Source organism: Mercenaria mercenaria, chromosome 5 (genome assembly GCF_021730395.1).
Source record: "Mercenaria mercenaria strain notata chromosome 5, MADL_Memer_1, whole genome shotgun sequence".
Classification (NCBI taxonomy): Eukaryota; Metazoa; Mollusca; class Bivalvia; order Venerida; family Veneridae; genus Mercenaria; species Mercenaria mercenaria.
In genome coordinates this window covers 55,117,784-55,139,830 of record NC_069365.1, presented here as the reverse complement: position 1 = coordinate 55,139,830, position 22,047 = coordinate 55,117,784, and the positions used below count along the sequence as shown (strand labels likewise).

Here is a 22,047-nt window from a genome sequence, read left to right as displayed (position 1 = left end):
TACTTTTTCCTCTCTTCTCTCACGGCTTCATGTCGAAATTAGGATTTTTTTCTAATCTTAATCATACATACATGTAAGGTGCATTTAATAACAAGAACTGTTAGTATGATTATGCACGCTTTTCTTGAAAATCCGTTTATTTACCCCTGACTATTTTATTAGGTGACCATGATCAATCAAAATCACCATAAAAAATGTAATTGAAACATTTTCATGTATTTGATAGATGCTTTTTTTTTATCACGTTCTCACGCGCTCAGTTCTGGGTCAGAACAGCTAGACCTCTGCACGATAATTCTGTTGTTAAAAGAGGTCTTTCAGAAAAATGAAGACATCTGTCTAACAAAAGAAGAGGTATGTAATGTTGATTAATAAAAAAGACAATAACTTAGTGAAAAATTCATCCGACTGGCTCATGAATACAATATGCGCATCTCTTTTTGATAAGCTTTCAATGAAGTTTCGCTTAATTCCAACCGGTTGTTGCAGTGATTATACCATAGTATACTACTGCTGAATATTCAAAGGGCAATAACTTGGTGATCAGACAGTAAAATGAAAATAAAACGCCAACCCCCTTTTAATAGAAAATAATCCTACGAAGTTTCGGTAAATTCCTATCAGTGGATAATCAAAGGGCAATAACTCAATGGAAAATCAGCCGACCGAAACACGAACTATCTGCATCTTGTATTGATAGTGAAACTTCCTATGAAGTTGAGCAAAATACAAACCAGTGGTTGCTGAGAAATGTTCCGGAGAATTAATGTAGGATGGACGGATGGACGGACGGACGGACGAATCGGCAACTATATGTTTTCCATTCGGGGAGCATAAAGAGAAAAACAAAACACTGATTCTTAGAATGACTGAAAAAGAAATAGAAGCTTTTAAAACACCTATGATAATACATGTATGCATCAAAACAATTCAAATACTTGTACATGTTTAGGTTTGATTGCCTTACTTTCAATTTGTCAAACAAAGAATTAATGGATGCCATTGGAAGAAACGTTGTCCTTAATTGTTTAAAAGTGGCCAGTAAAGCCAACCAGTGTTTCTAGATTTTGTACCAATTATGACTTGCTGACTTGCAAGTAATTGATCTTCTTTTGATTAGAGGAATCTCGAATGAAACACGAAAGGCTTCAGACATATTGGTGAGCTCGTTTGTATGCTTGCATAATAGTTCTGTAAAAATTGATACTTACAAGATGTCGGAATATATGACTCAGGATCCTTATGAAGCAACCAAAACAACTTGATAAGCACCAAACAGTACCAATGAGAATCAGCGTTGAGGCCCATTTTAACCACCATCTGCATAAAAAATCAAATTCTTCTATACATTGCAGAAATAACTGTCGTAGAACTACAGTCATTTTCGCATTTGCTTGCATGGAACCAGCTTTGAACAAATAGCAAAAAAGATCATAATAATATATTTTTCTATATGAATATCTCGCTGTCTCCAACATCTGACATCGCTGCAATAAACAAATTAGAAACCAATCCAATTTCTCATGAAATTATTTTTAAGTTTGAACGTATATTATTGTAAGCTAGTCTAAATGTTGGTTGTTAACCGGTTAGTTTGTATATATTTTATGAGCTACGGAGAATATAGCCAGTTTATTCAAAACGTTACACACACCTAACATATAGACATATATAGATACATACTTCTGAATATTTTTTGAACAGAGAGAAAAAACAAAGACATTCAAATATATATCAGTACGTAATTCAGTATACTGTGATTCGAATTTGGGCATATAAAGTATGATGTTTTGTTATGTGATAAGAGAAAAAAGGTAAATACAATGGTCCGAAGAAAGTAAAATAATCGTTCATTTAGATCTCCAAAATATTGGAATGTCACAATTTATAGAGGCAGCCGATCCCTCTTTTTGTTATAGCTGGTTATTTTATTCTTTTTTAATGCTATGTGCTTTTCAATTTCTTTCATTGCTTTGAGATAGTTAATAAACGATTCAATCCTTGAACTTTGATTTCCTAATTTTCATTTATTTATAAAGTATTTTGAAAAGATAATGCAGTAATTTATTATCTGTTGAGTTGGAGATTTTGTTTGAGAACCAAATGAAACATTTTGGATGTTTAATGTATATTTAAATACCTTTGTTATTTAAGAATTCTTTGATATTGATTCGGCACTCCCAAAAAAGATGGTTCAAAGACTCTATTTCTATGTTACAAAAATCGCATAAACTAGATTCGATTATTTTGCATTTATGCAGAAACTGATTTATCGCTATAATCCTTTTAAGATATTTATATACGAAAACCCTTACTAGAAAAAGACGCACTGCATATCATTCTCAAATTTAAATTTTCATAGACATTATTAGTTCCCTACAGGTTGAAAACGAGTTCCGGGAACTATAGGAACGCGTTTTTCCGTCATTCCGTCCGTCCGCAATTTCGTGTCCGGTCACTCCGTCATCTTTGAAGGGATTTTAATGTTACTTGGCAAAAATGTTTCCCACGGTGAGACAACGTGTCCTGTGCAAAACCAAGAACCCTAGCTCAAAGGTCTAGGTCATAACGGTATGTCAAAGGTCATGGCTGTTTTTTTTCTGCCATCCATGAAGGGATTTTGATATATCATGGCACAAATGTACCCCATAATAAGGCAATGTGTCATGCACAACTTTCAGATCCCTAGCTCAAAGGCCGAGGTTACTCTTGGCAGTCAAATGTTAACATGGCATGAACAGGGTCTGTTTCATATCCGGTCCATAACTTTGTCAATCATTAGGGATTTTCTCAAATATTCCCAGTGGTGAGACGACGTGTCATGCGCAAATTCCGGAGCCCTGGCTCAAAGGTCAACGTCACAGGTGGGGGTCAAAGGTCAACAGGGACTTTTCTTGTTCGGACCATAATTTTTCCATCCATGAAAATATTTTAATATTACTTAGCTCAAATGTTCCCCATGATGAGACAACATATTATGTACAAAAGCTGGACCTCTAACTCAAAGGTCCAGGTCACAACTGGAGGTCAAGGGTCAATAGGGGTTTGTGCCTGTCCGGTCTAGAACTCATCCATCAAGGGATTACAATATTTATTGACTTAAATGTTCCCCATGATGAGACAATGTTTCATGCCGAACACCCAGAACCCTAGCTTAAATGTCAAGGTCACACTTGGAGATCAAATGTCAAAAGGATTAATTTCCTGTCCGGTCCATAACTTTGTCATGCGCAAAACCCGGGCCCTAGTTCAAAGGTTAAAGTCACTCTTAGAGACCAAAGGTCAGATACTAGAATGACTTTGTACGGATCATTTCTTCTTCAAGCATGGAGGAATTTTTGATGTTCGCTACCATGACACGGATTGTTATGTGCAAGAAGACAGATATCAGTTCATTATGTTATAGTGCGGTTGAGAAAATTAGGTGCCTTCCAGTAAGAGCCTTTGTATTGGCAATACTTCATTCACAAGTCTTGTTCCATTTAGTTTCAGATTTATTTATTGTCAAATATATGTAGAAAATAAAGTGAAACTGTTCTAAACATTTCTAAATACAAAAATAGAATTTATATACGCGTCTGTATAGGTATGAGATATTAACCTCAAATTCGATAAATAAGTATACTATTAAAAGAAAGAAAGTATTGGTAATAACAGAAGTTTAACTGATGAATAAGATACTAATATAGCATCAAGAGTAAACTCAGTAAATAAAAAAGGTATTTTCCCAACATATTTCACTGTCACTGATAACTTTTTATTTTATCTGTTTTACAGTCACTTTTTTTCTCACTACCGAGAAATCTTTTTGATTGAAACACAATCAATAAGCAGAAATGTACAGGTGCATATCATTAATGTTTTACATATGCACTTATTGCAAAAGTCTTTGTCATCCTTTGGTTAATCGTTTTCCTAATGGTACATAATAAAAGGTATAATCAAAGTACTGACAGTACAGAAAAGCTGGCTACCACAAAACACTAATTAATTGTGTGCAAAATCTGATATATTCTGGGTTATCTATATCAAACTCAGGTGAGCATAGAGTATTGTTAGGAGGAATCATCTTAATTAACTTAAGAAAGGCAGTGTTAGGATATTACATACTGGAGATGGTAAAAACACATAGCATTTGCTTCATTTTGGATAATACAATTAGTGAAACAAACAGCCAGAACGTAATTTTCACTTGGGAGTCCAACAAAATATAGAAAAAATAAAACTTGTAGACAACAAAGACAAAATGAACACAGAAAGGAACACAATCGGACACCGTCTTGTAACCGTCTGTGGCAAACACACCATTGGTAAATTTAAATCGTTTATGCTGCGTTTGTATCTTTATGCTTGGCCCCACCATGGTTCCAAAGGTAACTCTTAAAACTAAGTTGAGCTATTGACTTTAATAAAGATTTTCATATAAGAAAAAACATCATATCAATATACCGAGAAGCAATCACGTTTAGAAAACTACCCAAAGGACAATGAAATTGCTTACAATGCGTAAGTTGTAAGGGGTACAAACGAGAGAAGTATTGCAGAGCAATACAAGACTTCCAACTGATTAGGGACTTTGCAAACAAAAAAATGAGTTGTTATAAAGAACAATAACGAGAAACGGATAAACTAAAAAGGAAAAAGGAAAGAATGTGACAAAAATTACCCTACGTTGCTAAATCAAGTCTCCATTTATGTATAAGCTCTCGATTTTTACTCTTGAATTCTGATGACGATATATATTGCACATTTTGACATTAATTTGGTAAATTAAGTCAAGATGAAAGAAACACACTGCTTTACTCTCAATTTTTATAATGAAATTTTACTTTCAAAAACAATTTTAGGAACATTTATAATATCAGAGAAAATATATAAGTATCAAACACAACATCTATACTTCGATATGCCATCACCAAAATCACGTATAAACATAAATCAAGTTGAAAAGACTTGCACTTTTTTAGATATATACTTAGCACACTAAGGTAGAAGAAGGTAGGAGAAACGTATGTTCGGTACGGCTTTATTATGAGTGAGTCGCAATTAGCCTAAAATAGAACACGGAAAAGCCTAACTAAACTGAGGAAATATAACAATAGATTACTGCATTACTTTTTAAAGCAACTTCGAAATCTTTACAATATTTTGTGATGTACCATCCCATGAAATATGTAATATATGTTAGATTCGTAAATAGATATATAGATATAAAGTTGTTGACAAACTCTAATTGCAAGGTTTTAGTAAGAACTAAACGCACTCTTTCTGCTTAAAATATACTATCTCACAGTATAAAAATAAACTTGTATAATGTAACAGTCTATACAGAAGCGACTGAAAAAGCATAGTGCCGTTACGACAGCTTAATAAAGAAACGCGTAGTAAATTTGAATATGTAATTAGCAACGCCTTTATAAAGATCTGTTTTTACTTTCAAATATTTTTCCTTTAAAAGAAAACATGATTACAAAATTGTTGAAAAAAATATAAATTAATTGAAGAAGGTAAGTTTAACAATCTTTAAACAAATTCATGGTAAAATTTAGCATGGAACTATTTGAAATGTACATGAAATAATTTTTTTGTTGTCAGTCTCAGCAGTCTTTGTGGCTTTCTATTTGACGTAATAATACTAGTAGTCTAGCGAACAGCCAGCCTAAACATGTTGAACTGTAGCATAATACATGAGTGAAGGACATGGCAAGAGGTAACATGGGATATGAATGCTGCATTATAAAGCATAAAATGAAAATATGGAGACTTATGTTGATAAGATATACGTAAAATTAACATTGTATTTCATTGCTTATGAAATTTGCTATTTACCGATGAAACTACTTAAAAAGTATACCCACTAGTGTCATTAATGACACTTACCCGTTCTCTTCAAACCAGTGGTCAATACATTAACCGGTCTTGTTTATAGAGGAAGGAATCATTCTAAATATGTTGCTACAGCAGCCTTTGTATGCCACCCATACTGTCCGGCAGCAGTAGTCAAGACATAACTCTATTTTATGATATTCGCCTAGTGCATCCGTATAACTATCACAGCAGTCAAAAGCCTGTGAACCCTGGCCTGTACACAAAACATATTCATCTAAATATAGCGCGGTGGCCTGTTAAAGCTACCGCGGAAGTATGCAAACAACAAAAAAAAAGTATGTTTCTGTACTTAATTTTGACACATAGATTACTGAAGCTCTATGTTTCGTCTTCTTTTATTAAGGATAAAATATGGGATAAAAATCTTATTCTGTGCAATTATAAATCGCCAAGTACACTGAAAAAGCAACAGCTGTAGGAAGACGGTACAAATCTGATAATAATGTTTCTTTAGTGAAACATATGTTTTAATTTCATGAGTTCTTCCCATTTTGTTTTCATAACAAAAAATTAAAATATTGTTTATTCATACTTCGTAAGTTTACAAACAATTTAGGAACATACTAGTCTATAAAAACGGCAATGATTTTTAGCTGACCTGTCACAACGTGACAAGGTGAGCTTTTGTGATCGCGCAGCGTCCGTAGTTCGTCGTCCGTGAGTAAACTTTTGCTTGTGAATACTCTAGAGGTCATATTTTTCATGGGATCTTTATGAAAGTTGGTCAGAATGTTCATCTTGATGATATATAGGTCAAGTTCGAAACTGAGTCATGTGCGGTCCAAAACTATGTCAAAAGGTCTAAAAATAGAAAATCCTTGTGACCTCCCTAGAGGCCATATTTTTCATTGGATCTTCATGAAAATTGGTCAGAATATTTCCTTGGTGATATCTAGGTCAAGTTCGAAACTGGGTCACGTGCGGTCCAAAACTAGGTCAGTAGGTCTAAAAATAGAAAATCCTTGTGACCTCCCTAGTGGCCGTGTTTATCAATGGATCTTCATGAAAATTAGTCAGAATATTTACCTTGATAATATCTAGGGCAAGTACAAAACTGGGTCACGTGCGATCAAAAAATAGATCAGTAGGTCTAAAAATAGAAAAACCTTATGACCTCCCTAGAGGCCATATTTTTCAATGGATCTTCATGAAAATTGGTCTGAATGTTCAACTTGATGATACATAAGTCAAGTTCGAAACTAGATCACGTGCGATCAAAAACTAGGTCAGTAGGTCTAAAAATAGAAAAACCTTGTGACCTCTCTAGAGTCCATACTTTTCAATGGACCTTCATGAAAATTAGTCAGATTGTTCACTTTGATGATATCTAGTTCAGGTTCGAAACTGGGTCACGTGCCTTCAAAAACTAGGTCAGTAGGTCTAATAATAGAAAAACCATGTGACCACTCTAGAGGCGATATTTTTCATGGGATCTGTATGAATGTTGGTCTGAATATTCATCTTAATGATATCTAGGTCAAGTTCGAAACTGGGTCAACTGCGATTAAAAACTAGGTCAGTAGGTCTACATCGTCCGTGTGTCCGTGCGCAAACTTTTGCTTGTGACCACTCTCGTTTAAGATCCAGCCTTGAAATTTGGATGACATGTACATTTTTGCACACTAATCTTTAAACTGTTTTTCAGTGACCATCAATGTGACCTACTGATCTACTTTCTAATATTTTAGCACCAGTTTGCCATTTGAAACATGTGGTTCAGTATACTCAGGTTAGCGATTCAGGGTCATCATGACCCTCTTGTTAATTTTGTAAGTCTTTGCTATTTCTCTTTGTTCTGTGATTATAAAAAGTAGTAATATTTGCTTGAGGAAATTATGAATCATGTGATCATTTGTACGATAATCTAAATAATACTTGACTTTTTTACCAACGATCATTCCAATGTTATATAGATTTCTACGTAGTCAAAGACAAAAGTGTGCATGACTCTTTCTTGTATATCTTTGTAACCAGTCGACTAATTTTTGTCAAATTTTCAGCGCAGAACATACAGTAAAAGCAATGAGTTGCTTTCAGATGAGGTTATTCCATTTCCTTATAAATTGACGTAGGTTTTAACTAAATATTTTGCACATGAACACCAGACTTCTTTCCTTTCTTGCGATTCCAAGTTCTTTGAGCAGGATGTTCGTTCATAAAATTCGGCAGTTTATCACGAACAGCGATATCACGTCTCAGCAAACAAGCTTACTGCAGGCACTAGTAATGCTAACGTCGGGAACGTCCGTTCATGACGTTGCATGGTAGACAAATTGTCAAAGTTTATACCACTATGTTCGAATTCGAGACAAACTTGAGACATTTCTAACTGGTCCAGTTCAGGAAGACCGAGAGTAACAACGACTGGGCAAGACCGTTACATAAACCTTATGTTTCAAAACGGGGTCAAGTACGGTAGATCAGCTTGGTGTCAGTATGAAAACAGATCTGAACTGCTAGTGAGCCGGCATAGTTTCTATTAGAACCAGACGATCGTGTGCTGGAAGTATCCAAATGACATGCTAATTTTGTTTTATGACAGACTGACGAATGAGTTTGCTTGCAGTCGTGTTGTTGTCTTATCATTTTTCTATATGGGCAGCAATTGTACGAAGCTTTGCAATAACATAATGAACTTGACAGGATCGTAACGTAGTGTTTCAAGGGGATTCGGTGCCAATTTGGCAATAAACATGTTTGCGTTTGTGCCTGCGTAACAAGTTAAATGACTGTTTTCAATGTAATATAAGGAATAAAGTCTACTAATGTAGTTACCATTTTGTACTGGTATTTTCATTTAGGTTCGGACATGGAAAATTAATTTACAGAAACATACGGAAGGAATATTCATGAGTGCCAGGTCAATTGTTTTAAACAAAAAAAAAAAGTTTTTATATCATGGACATATAGACTTTTCCCTCTTGCACCAAGGAGTACAGAATAAAGGTCGAGGTGATCAGACTGGTATGACACATGGCAACAATGCAAAAACAAAGATTCACGAAATTGTTACAGTCCCTGGCTCGCGGATTTTTCAAAGTCCGCGCTTCCCCGCGATTCGACCCTAGCGCGGACACTTTTATAAGCCGCGGGGATGCGCGTTCTTTCCTGCATCTCCGTAATATATTTTACAGCTTCCACCGCGACCAAAAGCAATAAATCGATTGTGGTGTATTGCGAAGACAAATCGCAGCGCATCGCGGTGAAGTGCCGGTGGTTCGCGGTGAATTGCGGTGGATCGCCGCGATTTACAGGTAAGGAAATGGCGATATAAATGACAATATACTGTGTAGAATGCATATAAACAGAAATGAAATTTAACATAAATTATTTAGAGGAAAAATGAAAAAGTAAATGGCTTTTCATCATCTTCAATAATAATAATTTCAAACATATTTTGCATAGATTATTTCAGTTACACATATTTTCATAATATAAAATTTATCTACTAACAAGATTTGATAACAATTATCTTTATATAACGAATGCATTCTTTGTCTTACTAGTTATAATATCATGTTAAGTTTGTTTTGCGTGTTTTGTTGTGGCCGTATTATGTAAAAAGTAAATGTCTGCATATAGTGAAAACTTAGTTTTTTTCAGTATCATAATAATAAAATAATGAAAAAGTGTCATATCAGAGTAATTGATTTTTTTTTATTTATATAAAAATCTTACAGAAGGATGGTTATTTTCTTATCATAAACGTACAATCATGCATAGCTACTGAAATATAACACAACAGGATAAAATCAGATTATTGAGTTTCACCTGTACAAGAAATGTCAGAACTGACGATAGTAAATATGAATGAATATGGAAGATAAATCGCATATATATCAAAGAACCTCTCTTAGATTAATGTTATTTATGCAGTTGCCTTAAACTCCAATACGAACAGTCTACGCGCTTTTAAAATTAAATCAGTGAATGTAATACGACATTCCGCTAGATACAAGTATGAAATCAATAATTAAATTCACAATAATTGTGCAAAAGCAAACCAAAATTATTTCAAAGTTTACATTTCACAATTAAGAAATTATTATTAACTAAATTTTAAGACAGTAATTAAATATTACAAGATGAAATAGTCTTTAAAAGTTTAAAAGATAAAGAAAGTTTTGAAATAAAGGGATGTAAAATACAAAAATGCCTAACATTTTTTTCTTTTCTTGTTATTGCAATAAAATAAGATTTAAGAAGATAACCCTTAAATTTTGCGCATAAACTCTTCGTTTTGTATAATGAAGTACTTGAAATAATAAACAAAATTATAAGTAAACGAAAAGTTTCTTTATGTGCCAGGTACTGCTTTCAAAACATGTAAGCTACATGCAGGTGTTAAATTGTCAAATTTTAGCCGAATACGTGGTTGATAGATTAATTGAGCAATAATATTATAATATTTAAGTAAGTGTAAATTCTGCTAGTTTGTCAGTGTACTGTTACATTGTACATGTATTAGGCCGGCGGCTACGTGTTTTATCCTTCGCAGTGACGAGATATTTCAATGTTGTTTTAACGCGTGTCAATAGATAAGGGGTTAATTGACAACTTTTGCCGATATATAATCACGTAAGAAAATTGTTACACGTGGTACGAAATGCACATTTTTACTTATATTGTATTTGTTAAACATTTGAAGTATGCTTTTCTTTTGTTTTAATTATCATCAACAATAATGACTCATACGCTATATATTTTATAGACTGGATCTTATATATTACCAGTGTAAAGATTTAATTGTTTTCAAATTTAGCTTGATATAATATTTAATAAACAGTTATTTAATATTGGTTGAATTAGTGTACATAAGACTCTATTAAATGTTAAGTCCAAAGACACTACTGAATAACTTTTATCAATTCGTAATGTATGATTTGTTTAATTGTAGCTAAAAGATTAACATCGCAGTCCGTTCTGTATATTAATATGAACATAAATAAATACTACTTTTATATATCAAGTATAATTGTAGCAAACTAATTAAAAGGAAATAAACTAGATTTGAATTAACGGTGCCGCTTTATCTTAATACCTATTATAGTCAACGTTTTCGTGATTAAGGTAAACTTATCATTTAAAGATTATTTTAAATATTATTGCATTTAAGTTATTAAAAGTGTATGATAAAAGTAAAATTTTATAAACTTTAAAATACATTCATTAGTTTTTTTAGCCATTTGCAATAAACGCGGTTGCTAATAATTCGTAAAATCATTCGTTAAGTGTATAAATATGTGCCTTAGCCAGCCTTACCTGGATTTCGCGGTGACTGCCGGGGATTCACCTCGATCCATCGCAATTCAGCGCGACCCGCTGAGATTTTTCATTGCGAGTCGCCGTGGACACTTTATCTATAATTGATTGCGAGGTCTTATAAAATCATCGCGATTTATCACAGTCTTCAGTAGTGATTCAGTGAGAAAAATCATCGCGATTTTCCACTCAGGGTAAATATTTGTGCCGGTGGTAACGCGGAAAAAGCAAAATCCGCGAGCCAGGGACTGTACATCTATGTATAATCATGCATACGGTTCCAAAACGTAAAAGTCACCTTTCACTATATGGTAAGATTAAACAGATGTGCTTGAGGTGAGTATAGCTGAAAAGAGATATAAACTGACGAAAAACAAAAGTAGAATTGTTTAAGTTAGAAATGTAATAATTCAGAAAATTCAAAACATTGACGCGACAATGACGAAAAATATATGAAGGTCATGAATTATTATAATGATATTTGGAGTATCATAAATATTACCAAAGCATTGCAAATGAAGGCGATGATTGAAATACGAAGTTTTACGTCATAGTCCTAATTCATGATGTCATGAAATTTTCCAGTCGCGATCCCCAAAAAAGATGACTGGGATTTTGCATATATCTATACTCTATATTTTCTTCTTGTATGTATCCAATATTATCTGGATAAATCTTTACATGCTTCGGAAGTCTGAAAACAACCAGGGTCAGCTTGTGTAATAATAAATGGTTATTACTCATTGGTTGACAAACTCTTCTTGTATTGAAATATGGACACAGGCACATGCATATATATATATGCAAATATTCTAAAGAAATCGGATAAAAAGAATAGACTACATTGCTTGACAGTGATCACTACACTCTATCTGCTAAAATGTATGTATATATGTATGTATGTATGTATGTATGTATGTATGATGTACTGGTTTTTATTTGGAGACGTGTCCGTATATTTCTTAATTTATGACGGTCTAAAATATAAGGAAATGAAACTAGAACACTGTACTTGACAGCTGGGGTATCAGACAAAACTATTCGATAATATATGGACAACGCATGTTTTTGCGTGTTATAAGATCTGCAGAATCACGAGGGATTGTTTGGTATCCGAGCCCGTTAGGGCGAGGGTACCAACAATTCCCGAGCGATTCTAAAGATGTTATAACACGTAACAATCATGCGCTAACGTATTCTAGCATAGAACGCGTATAAACCAAGTAAATGAATGTATTGTCATTCTAACACGATCCGATTCATTTTCCTATTTAACAAAGAAGGCTAAAAACAGTGAATTATCATACAACAATTCACTGTTTTGACGTCAAAATTATTACGTCATAGCGTCAAACGGCATAGCGTCACGCTGGAAAAGAAATAGATTGAAAACGGGCAAATATTTAATGAATGCCTTCAAGGATGTATTTTAAAATCCTTGGTAACGTGTAAGAATGGAAATAATATATCTCATTTAGTGATTTGCTCTTGGATAAAATCATTGTTTGTCGTTCAGATACGTATTATTATATTACTGAGGCTACACACTCGTGATATAATTGTTTCGCATCTGAACTTCAAACAATGATTTATTCAGCGACAAATCACTGAATGAGATACATTATTTCTTAATCAACGTCATTTAATTTCAATGAAATGTGCGGTAAAGTCTACGTTGTTTTTTCATGTTGACGTCATTTTCTTTTGCATTATCCGTTTTAGGGCCGTAATACGGTTACGCTTTGCCATGGAATGCGCATATTACAACACTTTTACCCCTTCGTTTTAGATTAACATGTATCTTGTCGTCCTCAGAACCTGTATGACATGTGATACTAGTTTCACATTATCAAATAGTTTTATCTGATACCTCACTTGTCCAGTACAGTAATAGGGGATGAAAATTTCCGAGACGGTAACGTCCGTATATAGTTGTTCGTCTTTGTTGTCTGCATATACTGAGGCAATATTTTCGATGTTTTCCGGTTCCGATTTATGTACACACCGCATACTGGTTGTCTGCATGAACATCCGAGCACCCCGAATCAGTCACAGGAATTCGTAAACCGCGTCAACATGATTCTTTTACTTCTTTTTCGTAATGAAAACTGTACATGCAACTGAAAAACACTTTTAAAACAGTAAGGAAGTGTAAAGGCCGTCAAGTTTCTGCGTGGAGTGCAAACAAACAAAAAAATCCTAAAGCCAGTGCGAGAACGCTGAATGACGTCATCGTCACGGCTTCCCGTAAATTTTGCAAAGTATGATATTCGCTGTAAGAGGTATGATGACACTAAATGTAAACTACAGTTTAGAGCGAAGTTTCACTTTCTTGAGCGTTTAATATTTCTTTTTAAGTGGATATATAAAAGATAAATCCCCATGCTAGGCGGTGCCTTAATTCATATTATAGTTTCATTTCCTTATATTTTAGACAGTCATATTGTGACTCTCTCCCTAAATGATATATGCCAATGCTAAACATTGTCCTGCATCAGCGTATATATCTTTTTAAACTTATTCTAACACGATCCGATCCATTTTCCCATTAATTCTAACACGATCCGATTCATTTTCCTACCAAACAAAGGAGGCTGAAAACAGGGAATTATCATACAACGATTCACAATTATTACGTCATAGCATCAAACGGCATAGCGGCGCGCCGGAAAAGAAACCGATTGAAAACGGGCCAATATTTAATGAATGCCGTCAAGGATGTACTTTAAAGTCCTTAGATTCGAAATAATAAATCTCATTTAGTGATTTGCTCTTGAATAAAATCATTGTTTGTTGTTCAGATGCGTATTATTATATCACGAGGGCGCAGCGACAAATCACTAAATGAGATACATTATTTCTTCAACAAAGAAGGCTGAAAACAGTCAATTATTATACAACAATTCACTGTTCTGACGTCACAATTATTACCTCATAGCGTCAAACGGCATAGCGGCGCGCTGAAAAAGAAACCAATTGAAAATAGGCAAATATTTAATAAATACCTTTAAAGATGTACTTTAAAGTCCTTGTAACGTGTTAAAAAAATACATAAAAAGTCATCTGGATAAATCTTTACATGCTTCGGAACGATCAGGGCCAGGGCGGAGATCATAAAGTTTGAACAACAATAAAAGGTCTTACTAATTGGCTGACAGAACTGTTCTTGTATTGAATTATGGACAAAGACACATGCATAAAAAATACAATATCCTAAAGAAATCGGATTAACACAATAGACACAATTGCTTGACAGTATCCATATTGATCACTGCATGCATGTATGTATGTATGTATACGAACACGCCTCCAAATGAAAACCAGTACATCGTATACCAAACCGTTAAATACATACAGCAAAATCTAGTACCGGTACATATTAAAAATTTGCTTGACAGCGTCAGAAACTGTCATTGTGATATTTGTGATGAAGTTTACAATAACTTGCTCCCGAACATCGCCGCAAAATTTTTATCCTGCGCCAAGCATCGCCTTTCTTTCATGCATATGGTGTATTTCAAACTTCAAAAATCTTCACTAAAACACCGATTGGAAGGATGACAGGGAAAAGGCTGATAAATATAGTCCATAAAGATATTGGCTTTGTTTTGCAATATTTTCAAAGAAATATGGCTATAAACTTCATAATTGCTGAAATTGGCGTAAAGTTTAACAGTTTTTGCTTAAAATGGCATCTTTTCAGCATTTTAAATCGGCTTTGGAAACTTCGTTTATTACGTGATAAGACTAGTAAGGTGATTCTAATGGTTATTTGTTTTATAGACCGAAATAAGGAGAACACTAACACCACTAAAGTTTTCAAATCAATGTATCGATCCTGCGCCGAAAATAGCATCCTGCGCCGAACATATCCGGTTACCTAGTGTGGTATCGCCACTCGGAACAATTATTTTCGAGCTCATTTTTTAATATTCGCTAAAAAAAGTCGTGACTGAGTTATGTTAACATACTTGAAAGTCCGAGACCTTTTCACATCACCGTGGCAGGGGTTAACTACACTGTTTTTTTTCGGGATACAAATATAGCGGAAGATAACGAAAACGCCCAAAAATATTGCCGAAGATTAATGAGTGTCGATAAAAGCAGTAGTAGATAGGGAAATACCGACATTGGCGCTATTTGACCCCATTTTGACCCTTAACTTTGACCTAAAGTGACCAATGCTGACCAATTAAAAAAAACCTCCGGTTTGATGGACGTAAGTCCCTGGGACCAAGTCCACTCACACAATTAAAAAAACCGACAGGTTTTGAACCCAGTGAAAAAATAAAAAGTTTTAAATACATATAATATAAATGAGTTTACAGAAGAAAATATACTGTTTAAGAGAAAGAAAATTTACTGATAATATAAATCCTCATTATGTTACAGCAAAAAACGGGAAAAAAATGATAATGGCTACCTGTTCATCTTGTGGAAGAATGAAATCAAAGTTTGTTAAAAGTACAGGGGTTAATTTAGATATTCATAAAGCAATGTTACCTTTATTACCTAAGAAAGGTTTAACACTTCCAGGATATAACTATTGTGGACCAGGAAATCCTTTGGATAATGGACCTCCTGTTAATGAACTAGACGCAGTATGCATGGACCATGACTTTTGCTACGGCAGTGGTGTAAAAAAGGTATATGTGACAAGCAAATGCTTTCCAACTTAAATAACACTCAATCAAAAACATTTGGAGAAAAGATTGCAAAACATTTAGTTGTAAAACTAGCAATTAAAATGAAATACAAACTTGGACTTGGACAAAAACAAAAATCAAAAAACGGGAAAAGGGGGTAGAGTATTTACTTGGACGTTAGTCCTTGGGAGCTAAAAGCTTCCGCAGGCGTCAGGGGACCAAGGTCCACCCGCTCAAAAAGGCCCCCGAAATAACATGGAGTGGGGAATTAGCAGAAGAATTACATAAACCAATTAAACGAAAATTTATGAAACGAAGAGTGATAGTTAGTGATATTGATGATACTTGGTCTGCTGATTTAGTTGATATGCAAGCTTTTTCAAAATATAATAAAGGCGTGAAGTACTTGTTAACCGTTATTGACGTGTTTAGCAAATATGCTTGGGTTATTCCATTAAAGAATAAAACTGGAGAATCTGTTACTGAAGCATTTGAAAACATAATTTCTGAAGGTAGAACACCTACAAATTTATGGGTAGATGAAGGAAAAGAATTAAAATAAGATTAACATGTATCATACATTTAATGAAGGAAAAGCTGTAGTAATCGAAAGATTTAATAGAACACTTAAACGGATAATGTGGAAATATTTTACAGCAAATAATACTTACACTTATTTAGACAATTTACAGGAAATGGTTGATAAATATAACAAAACAAAACATTCTAGTGTAAAAATGACACCGACTGAAGCCAGTAAAAACTTAAATAAAGGTACTGTTTACTTTAATTTATATGGTAATTTAAAGATACCAAAGAGTAAACCAAAATTTAAAATTGGTGATCGGGTTCGCTTAAGCAAACTTAAATATTTATAATTTATGGAATTAATAACACAAATCCCAGAACATACACTATAAAAGATTTGAATAATGAAATAATTTAGGGTTCATTTTATGAGCAAGAACTTTTACTTACTAAACAAGAGGTTTATAGAATAGAAAAAGTTATTAGACGAGACTATAAGAAAAAACAAGCTTTAGTAAAGTGGAAAGGTTATAGTGAAAAATTTAATAGTTGGATTCCATTTAGTGACCTGGAAGAATTTAAATTTAAAAAATATATTATATAAATGAGTAATAAAAATCTAATTTCTAATGGAATAGAAACAATAGATCAATTAATTATTCACTTGACTAAACTTGCTGCTGCTTACAGAAAAAGTTATAATTTTGTGGAAGAGTAAATACAGGATTACGAATTACTGCAGGTATCTTTGGTTGTTCGGCTGCATTAGCACTTGTTACTGTTATTCCTATATCTGTAGCAGTTGCTGGCGCTGTTCCATCAGTAATTACTATATTTCTATATTTATTAATAGACTAAAAATTGAAGACAAAAAAGCTATTTTAAAATTACATCACCACAAAATAAAACAAAAGCACGGATTGGAAAAGTAAATAAAGAAGATTCAAATAAAGTTATTCAAGATATTTTTACTATACTGTTAGAAATGCAGAAAGAAAAAACTATTAAATGCCTTTTGAAATGTATATGAAGGAATTTACACTTAACGGATACAGAAATAAAAAAGAAGAAGAGTTGCATTAAATTTAGATTGCTGAATTTATTTCTTTACGTGCGGTTTTTAAAGATTTTTTTCTATAAGTATATTATATAGATGGTTAATAGAAAGGTAGATAGAATGATTATGCCAAAATTATCTAGCACTTTAGGAGAAATAATGAATGAAGATAGAAATTCATATAAAAAAGTACTAAAAAAAAAGAAACGTTATTAAATCAAAACTTATAAATAGTTAGCGATGAATATAAAAGACATGTGATTGATCAATTGCAAAATGTTATAGATCCTTATCTTTTTGAAAAGAATATAGATTTATTTGAATGGGACTGTGGTTGTTTAATGTTAGTAGAGGAAAATAATGTAAGGTTACGCGATTGTCCCAGATCAAATAATCATCGAAACAATCCTAAAAAAGTTATTGCAACCGGTTGTGATACTAATGAAGAAAAAATATATAGAAGCACTTACGCAGCATTTAAAGACCTTGCTATTAATTCTGGGTTAATATAAATGTGCTGTGAAGGGTAAAATAGAGTAAAAAGTGGAATATCAAAAACTAATGGAAAAAGATATAAATTTAAATATTTTATTTCTTAAACTTTATTTATTTTTTAACTTAGCGATTTTTTTTCTAAATATAATATATAGATGGTTGTTAGAGAAATTGAGAGGTCTTCAAATCAATATATTAAGAAAATTGAAATTAATATTACATATAGACCAGATCCAAAAAATCAGTTATATTTAAATATAGAAGATTCATTTGATATTCTTAGCTCTGAACTTAAATATTTAAAAGGTATAAAAATAAATGTTGTTTTAAAAATTACTTTTGCAAAAATTAGTAAAACAGATACAATTTATAAATCAGCTAATTTTCAATCAAGGGCTTTAATTATTATTAACACAAACGAAATAAAAACACTTTACGTCAAGCTTTTGATGAAATAATAAATAGGATTGGTAATTGGATTTCAGAAGGAAGTGGCTGGAGAATAGTCAGTTGATGCTCATTATATAAATAGATATCAATATAATCCATTAACTGCTTCTAGTATTTAGAATTACCAAACCATTACAACATCCAATGAAAGGATTAATAAATATAAAGAATGAGCATGACAATGAATGTTTTAGATGGTGTCATTTAGCTTACAAATTTCCTGTTAAAAAAGACCCTCAAAGAGTTTCAAAATATAAAAAGCATATAGAAAAACTCAATCATAAAGGAATAAAATTTCCTGTAACATTAAATCAAATACCTAAAATAGAAACTCAGAACAATACTCATTTAATATATTTTGTTATGAAGATAATAATGTTTATCCATTGTACGTAACAAAATATCAATATGAAGAAAACTGTGACATGTTGTTAATTAATAAAGATAAGATAAACCATTATGTTTGGATAAAAGATTTTAATAGATTAATGTGTAACAAAACCAAAGATCGACATAAAAAAACATTTTTGCAAATCAAGTTTACAAAATTTTTCTCAAGAAAGAATATTAAATGAACATATTCCAAATTGTTTAGCTATTAATGGTGTTCAAGCTGTAAAAATGCCAAAAGAGGGAAGTAAAATATATTTTAAAAATTATCATAAAGGCTTAGCAGTACCTTTTGTAATTTATGCTGATTTTGAATCAATAACTGAAAAAATATCAACTGCTCTGCCGTCACCTAAATCTTCATTTACTGAACCATATCAAAAACATATAGATTGTGGTTACGGTTATAAAGTTGTTTGTTGTTATGACGATAAATATACTAATCCAGCACAAGTTTACAGAGGTCCTAATGCAGTTTATAAATTTATTAAAAAAATGCTTGAGGAAGAGGAGTATTGTAAGGAAATATTTAATAAAAACTTTAAAAAAAATTGAAAATGTCTTAAAAAGATGAAGCTTTATTTAAAAAACAAACCTCTTGTCATATCTGTGGAAAAAATATAAGAAAACTGACATTCCGGTACGAGACCATTGCCATATAACAAGAAAATTTAGAGGAAGTGCTCATCAATACTGTAATATTAATTTTAGACTAAAACACGAAATTCCTGTTATGATGGTCATTTTATTATGCAACAAATAGGAAAATTTAAACAAGGCAGTCTGAAAGACAGCTAAATCCCCCGCCACTGTTATGGATAGTGAAAGGGTAAACCTTTGACCTTTAGCTGTGACCTTGACCTTGAACTGATATGGCTGACTCATGAATTCTGCACAACGTCTTGATGAGGTGATCATTTGACCCAAGTTTCATGAAAATCCTTCAAGGGGTTTAGGAGATACAGAGCTCAAACCTTTGACCTTGAGTTGTGACCTTGACCTTGAGTTGACATGGTTGACTCATGAGCTCTTGATGAGATGATCATTTGACTCAAGTTTGATGAAAATCCTTCAAGGGGTTTAGGAGATACAGAGTGGACACAAAATGGAAGGCTCAAACCTTTGACCCTAAGCTGTGATCTTGACCTTGAGCCAGCATGGCTGACTCGTAAGTTCTGCACATCAATTTGATAAGGTGATCATTTGACCCAAGTTTTATAAAATTCCTTGAAGGGGGTTTAGGAGATATAGAGCAGACACGAAATGGAAGACTAAAACATTTGACCTCGAGTTGTGACCTTGACCTTGAGCCGGCATGGCTGACTCATGAGTTTTGCACATCGCCTTGATGAGGTGATCATTTGACCCAAGTTTGATGAAAATCCTTCAAGGGGTTTAGGAGATATAGAGCCGACACAAAAAGGCTCAAACCTTTGACCTTCAGTTGTGACCTTGACCTTTAGCCGGCATGGCTGACTCATGGGTTCTCCATATCGTCTTGATAAGGAGATTATTTGACCCAAGTTTTATAAAATTCCTTCAAGGGGTTTAGGAGATATAGAGCGGACACAAAATGGAAGGCTCAAACCTTTGACCTTCAGTTGTGACCTTGACCTTGAGCCGGCATGGCTGACTCATGGGTTCTGCACATCGTCTTGATGAGGTGATCATTTGACCCAAGTTTGATGAAAATCCTTCAAGGGGTTTAGGAGATATAGAGCGGACACAAAATGGAAGGCTCAAACCTTTGACCTTCAGTTGTGACCTTGACCTTGAGCCGGCATGGCTGACTCATGGGTTCTGCACATCGTCTTGATGAGGTGATCATTTGACCCAAGTTTGATGAAAGTGTTTGAAATAAAGTTAAAATAAAAACAATGGGAGAATATCATGATCTATATTTAAAAACTGACGTATTACTTTTAGCTGATGTTTCTGAAAATTTTAGAAAACTATGTTTGGAAGATTATAAACTTGACCCTTGCCATTACTTTAGTAGTCCTGGTTTAGCTTGGGATGCAATGTTAAAAATGACTGGAATAAATCTGGATTTAATAACTGATATTGATATCATCTTTTTATTGAAAAGGGACTGAGAGGAGGAATAAGTTATATAGCTTATCGTTACAGCAAAGCAAACAATAAACATATGAAAGATTATGATCCTGAATTAGAATCTAAATACATTATGTACCTCGACGCCAATAACCTTTACAGTTTGGCTATGTGGCGACCTGTGCCCTCTGGAAATTTTAAATGGGTCACTGAAAAACAATATAAGAAATTAATTGCAAAAGGTAAAACTAACTTTATAACTGAATGTGATCTTGAATATCCAAAAGAATTACATAATCTTCATAATGATTATCCTTTAGCTCCTGAAAAAAATTAAAATACCAGATCAATGGCTTTCGAATTATAGTATAAATATTAAAAAAGAATTTGAAATAGGAAAATGTAAAGTAAACAAATTAGTTCCAACTTTAATGAAAAAACAAAACTATGTTGTTCATTATAAAAATCTTGAACTATATGCACAATTAGGATTAAAAGTAACAAAAATACATAGAATTTTAACTTTTGACGAAAGTCCTTGGTTAAAAGGATATATTGATTTTAATACTCAAAAAAGATCTAAAGCAAAGAATTCTTTTGAAAAAGACTTTTTTAAACTCATAAACAACTCTGTATTCGATAAGACGATGGAGAAAGTAACCATACCTTTAAAGTTATTCGTTCTGATAAGCACAATCTTTCTAGTTATGTTATTAATAAAACATCTTTATCATGTTATGACGATAAAAGATATATATTTGATAATGGTATTAATACATTAGCTTACAGCCCGGTCACAGAACCATAAATTGTTAATTGAATATTCTTAACGTTTAAACCATCTATATAAATAACATCATTTGTTTTAAATTGATTAGCATAATTAATAGAAATAGATTCATTTTTTCTGTTATTTTTTACATTGTAACTTTTTTTAATTCCAATTTAGTTTCTTCTTTATCTAATTTAATTGCATCTATAAGGATAATTAAAATACAATCTTGTTTGATTGTTACATTATTACCATTTTGAACTAAACCAAGACAAGCATTTACAACTTCCCAATTAAATAATCCAGCAGCATCTTCTGTTGCAGATGTTAAAAACAAAGGAGGTTTTCTTATTACATGTATTTGTCTTTCTATTTTACTTACTTTTTCATTTATATTATTGAATATTCCCATTATATAAAAAATGGAAATTAATTAATTGACTAGATAGAATCTTACATAACTTCCTGGTTCTATAGTAAATCTAATTGTCGATATTGGTATA

At 32.8% G+C, this 22,047-nt stretch overlaps 1 protein-coding gene across 1 annotated transcript in view; it reads right to left on the bottom strand.

The window, feature by feature from the left end:
• Window positions 1-22,047, bottom strand: part of LOC123559039 (uncharacterized) — a 52,888-nt gene that overhangs the window by 4,371 nt on the left and 26,470 nt on the right. Inside the window, exon 3 of the mRNA XM_053543635.1 lies at window positions 1,212-1,320. Within this exon, the coding sequence (XP_053399610.1) occupies window positions 1,212-1,320 (109 nt within the window). The remainder of the gene's footprint in view (window positions 1-1,211; window positions 1,321-22,047) is intronic.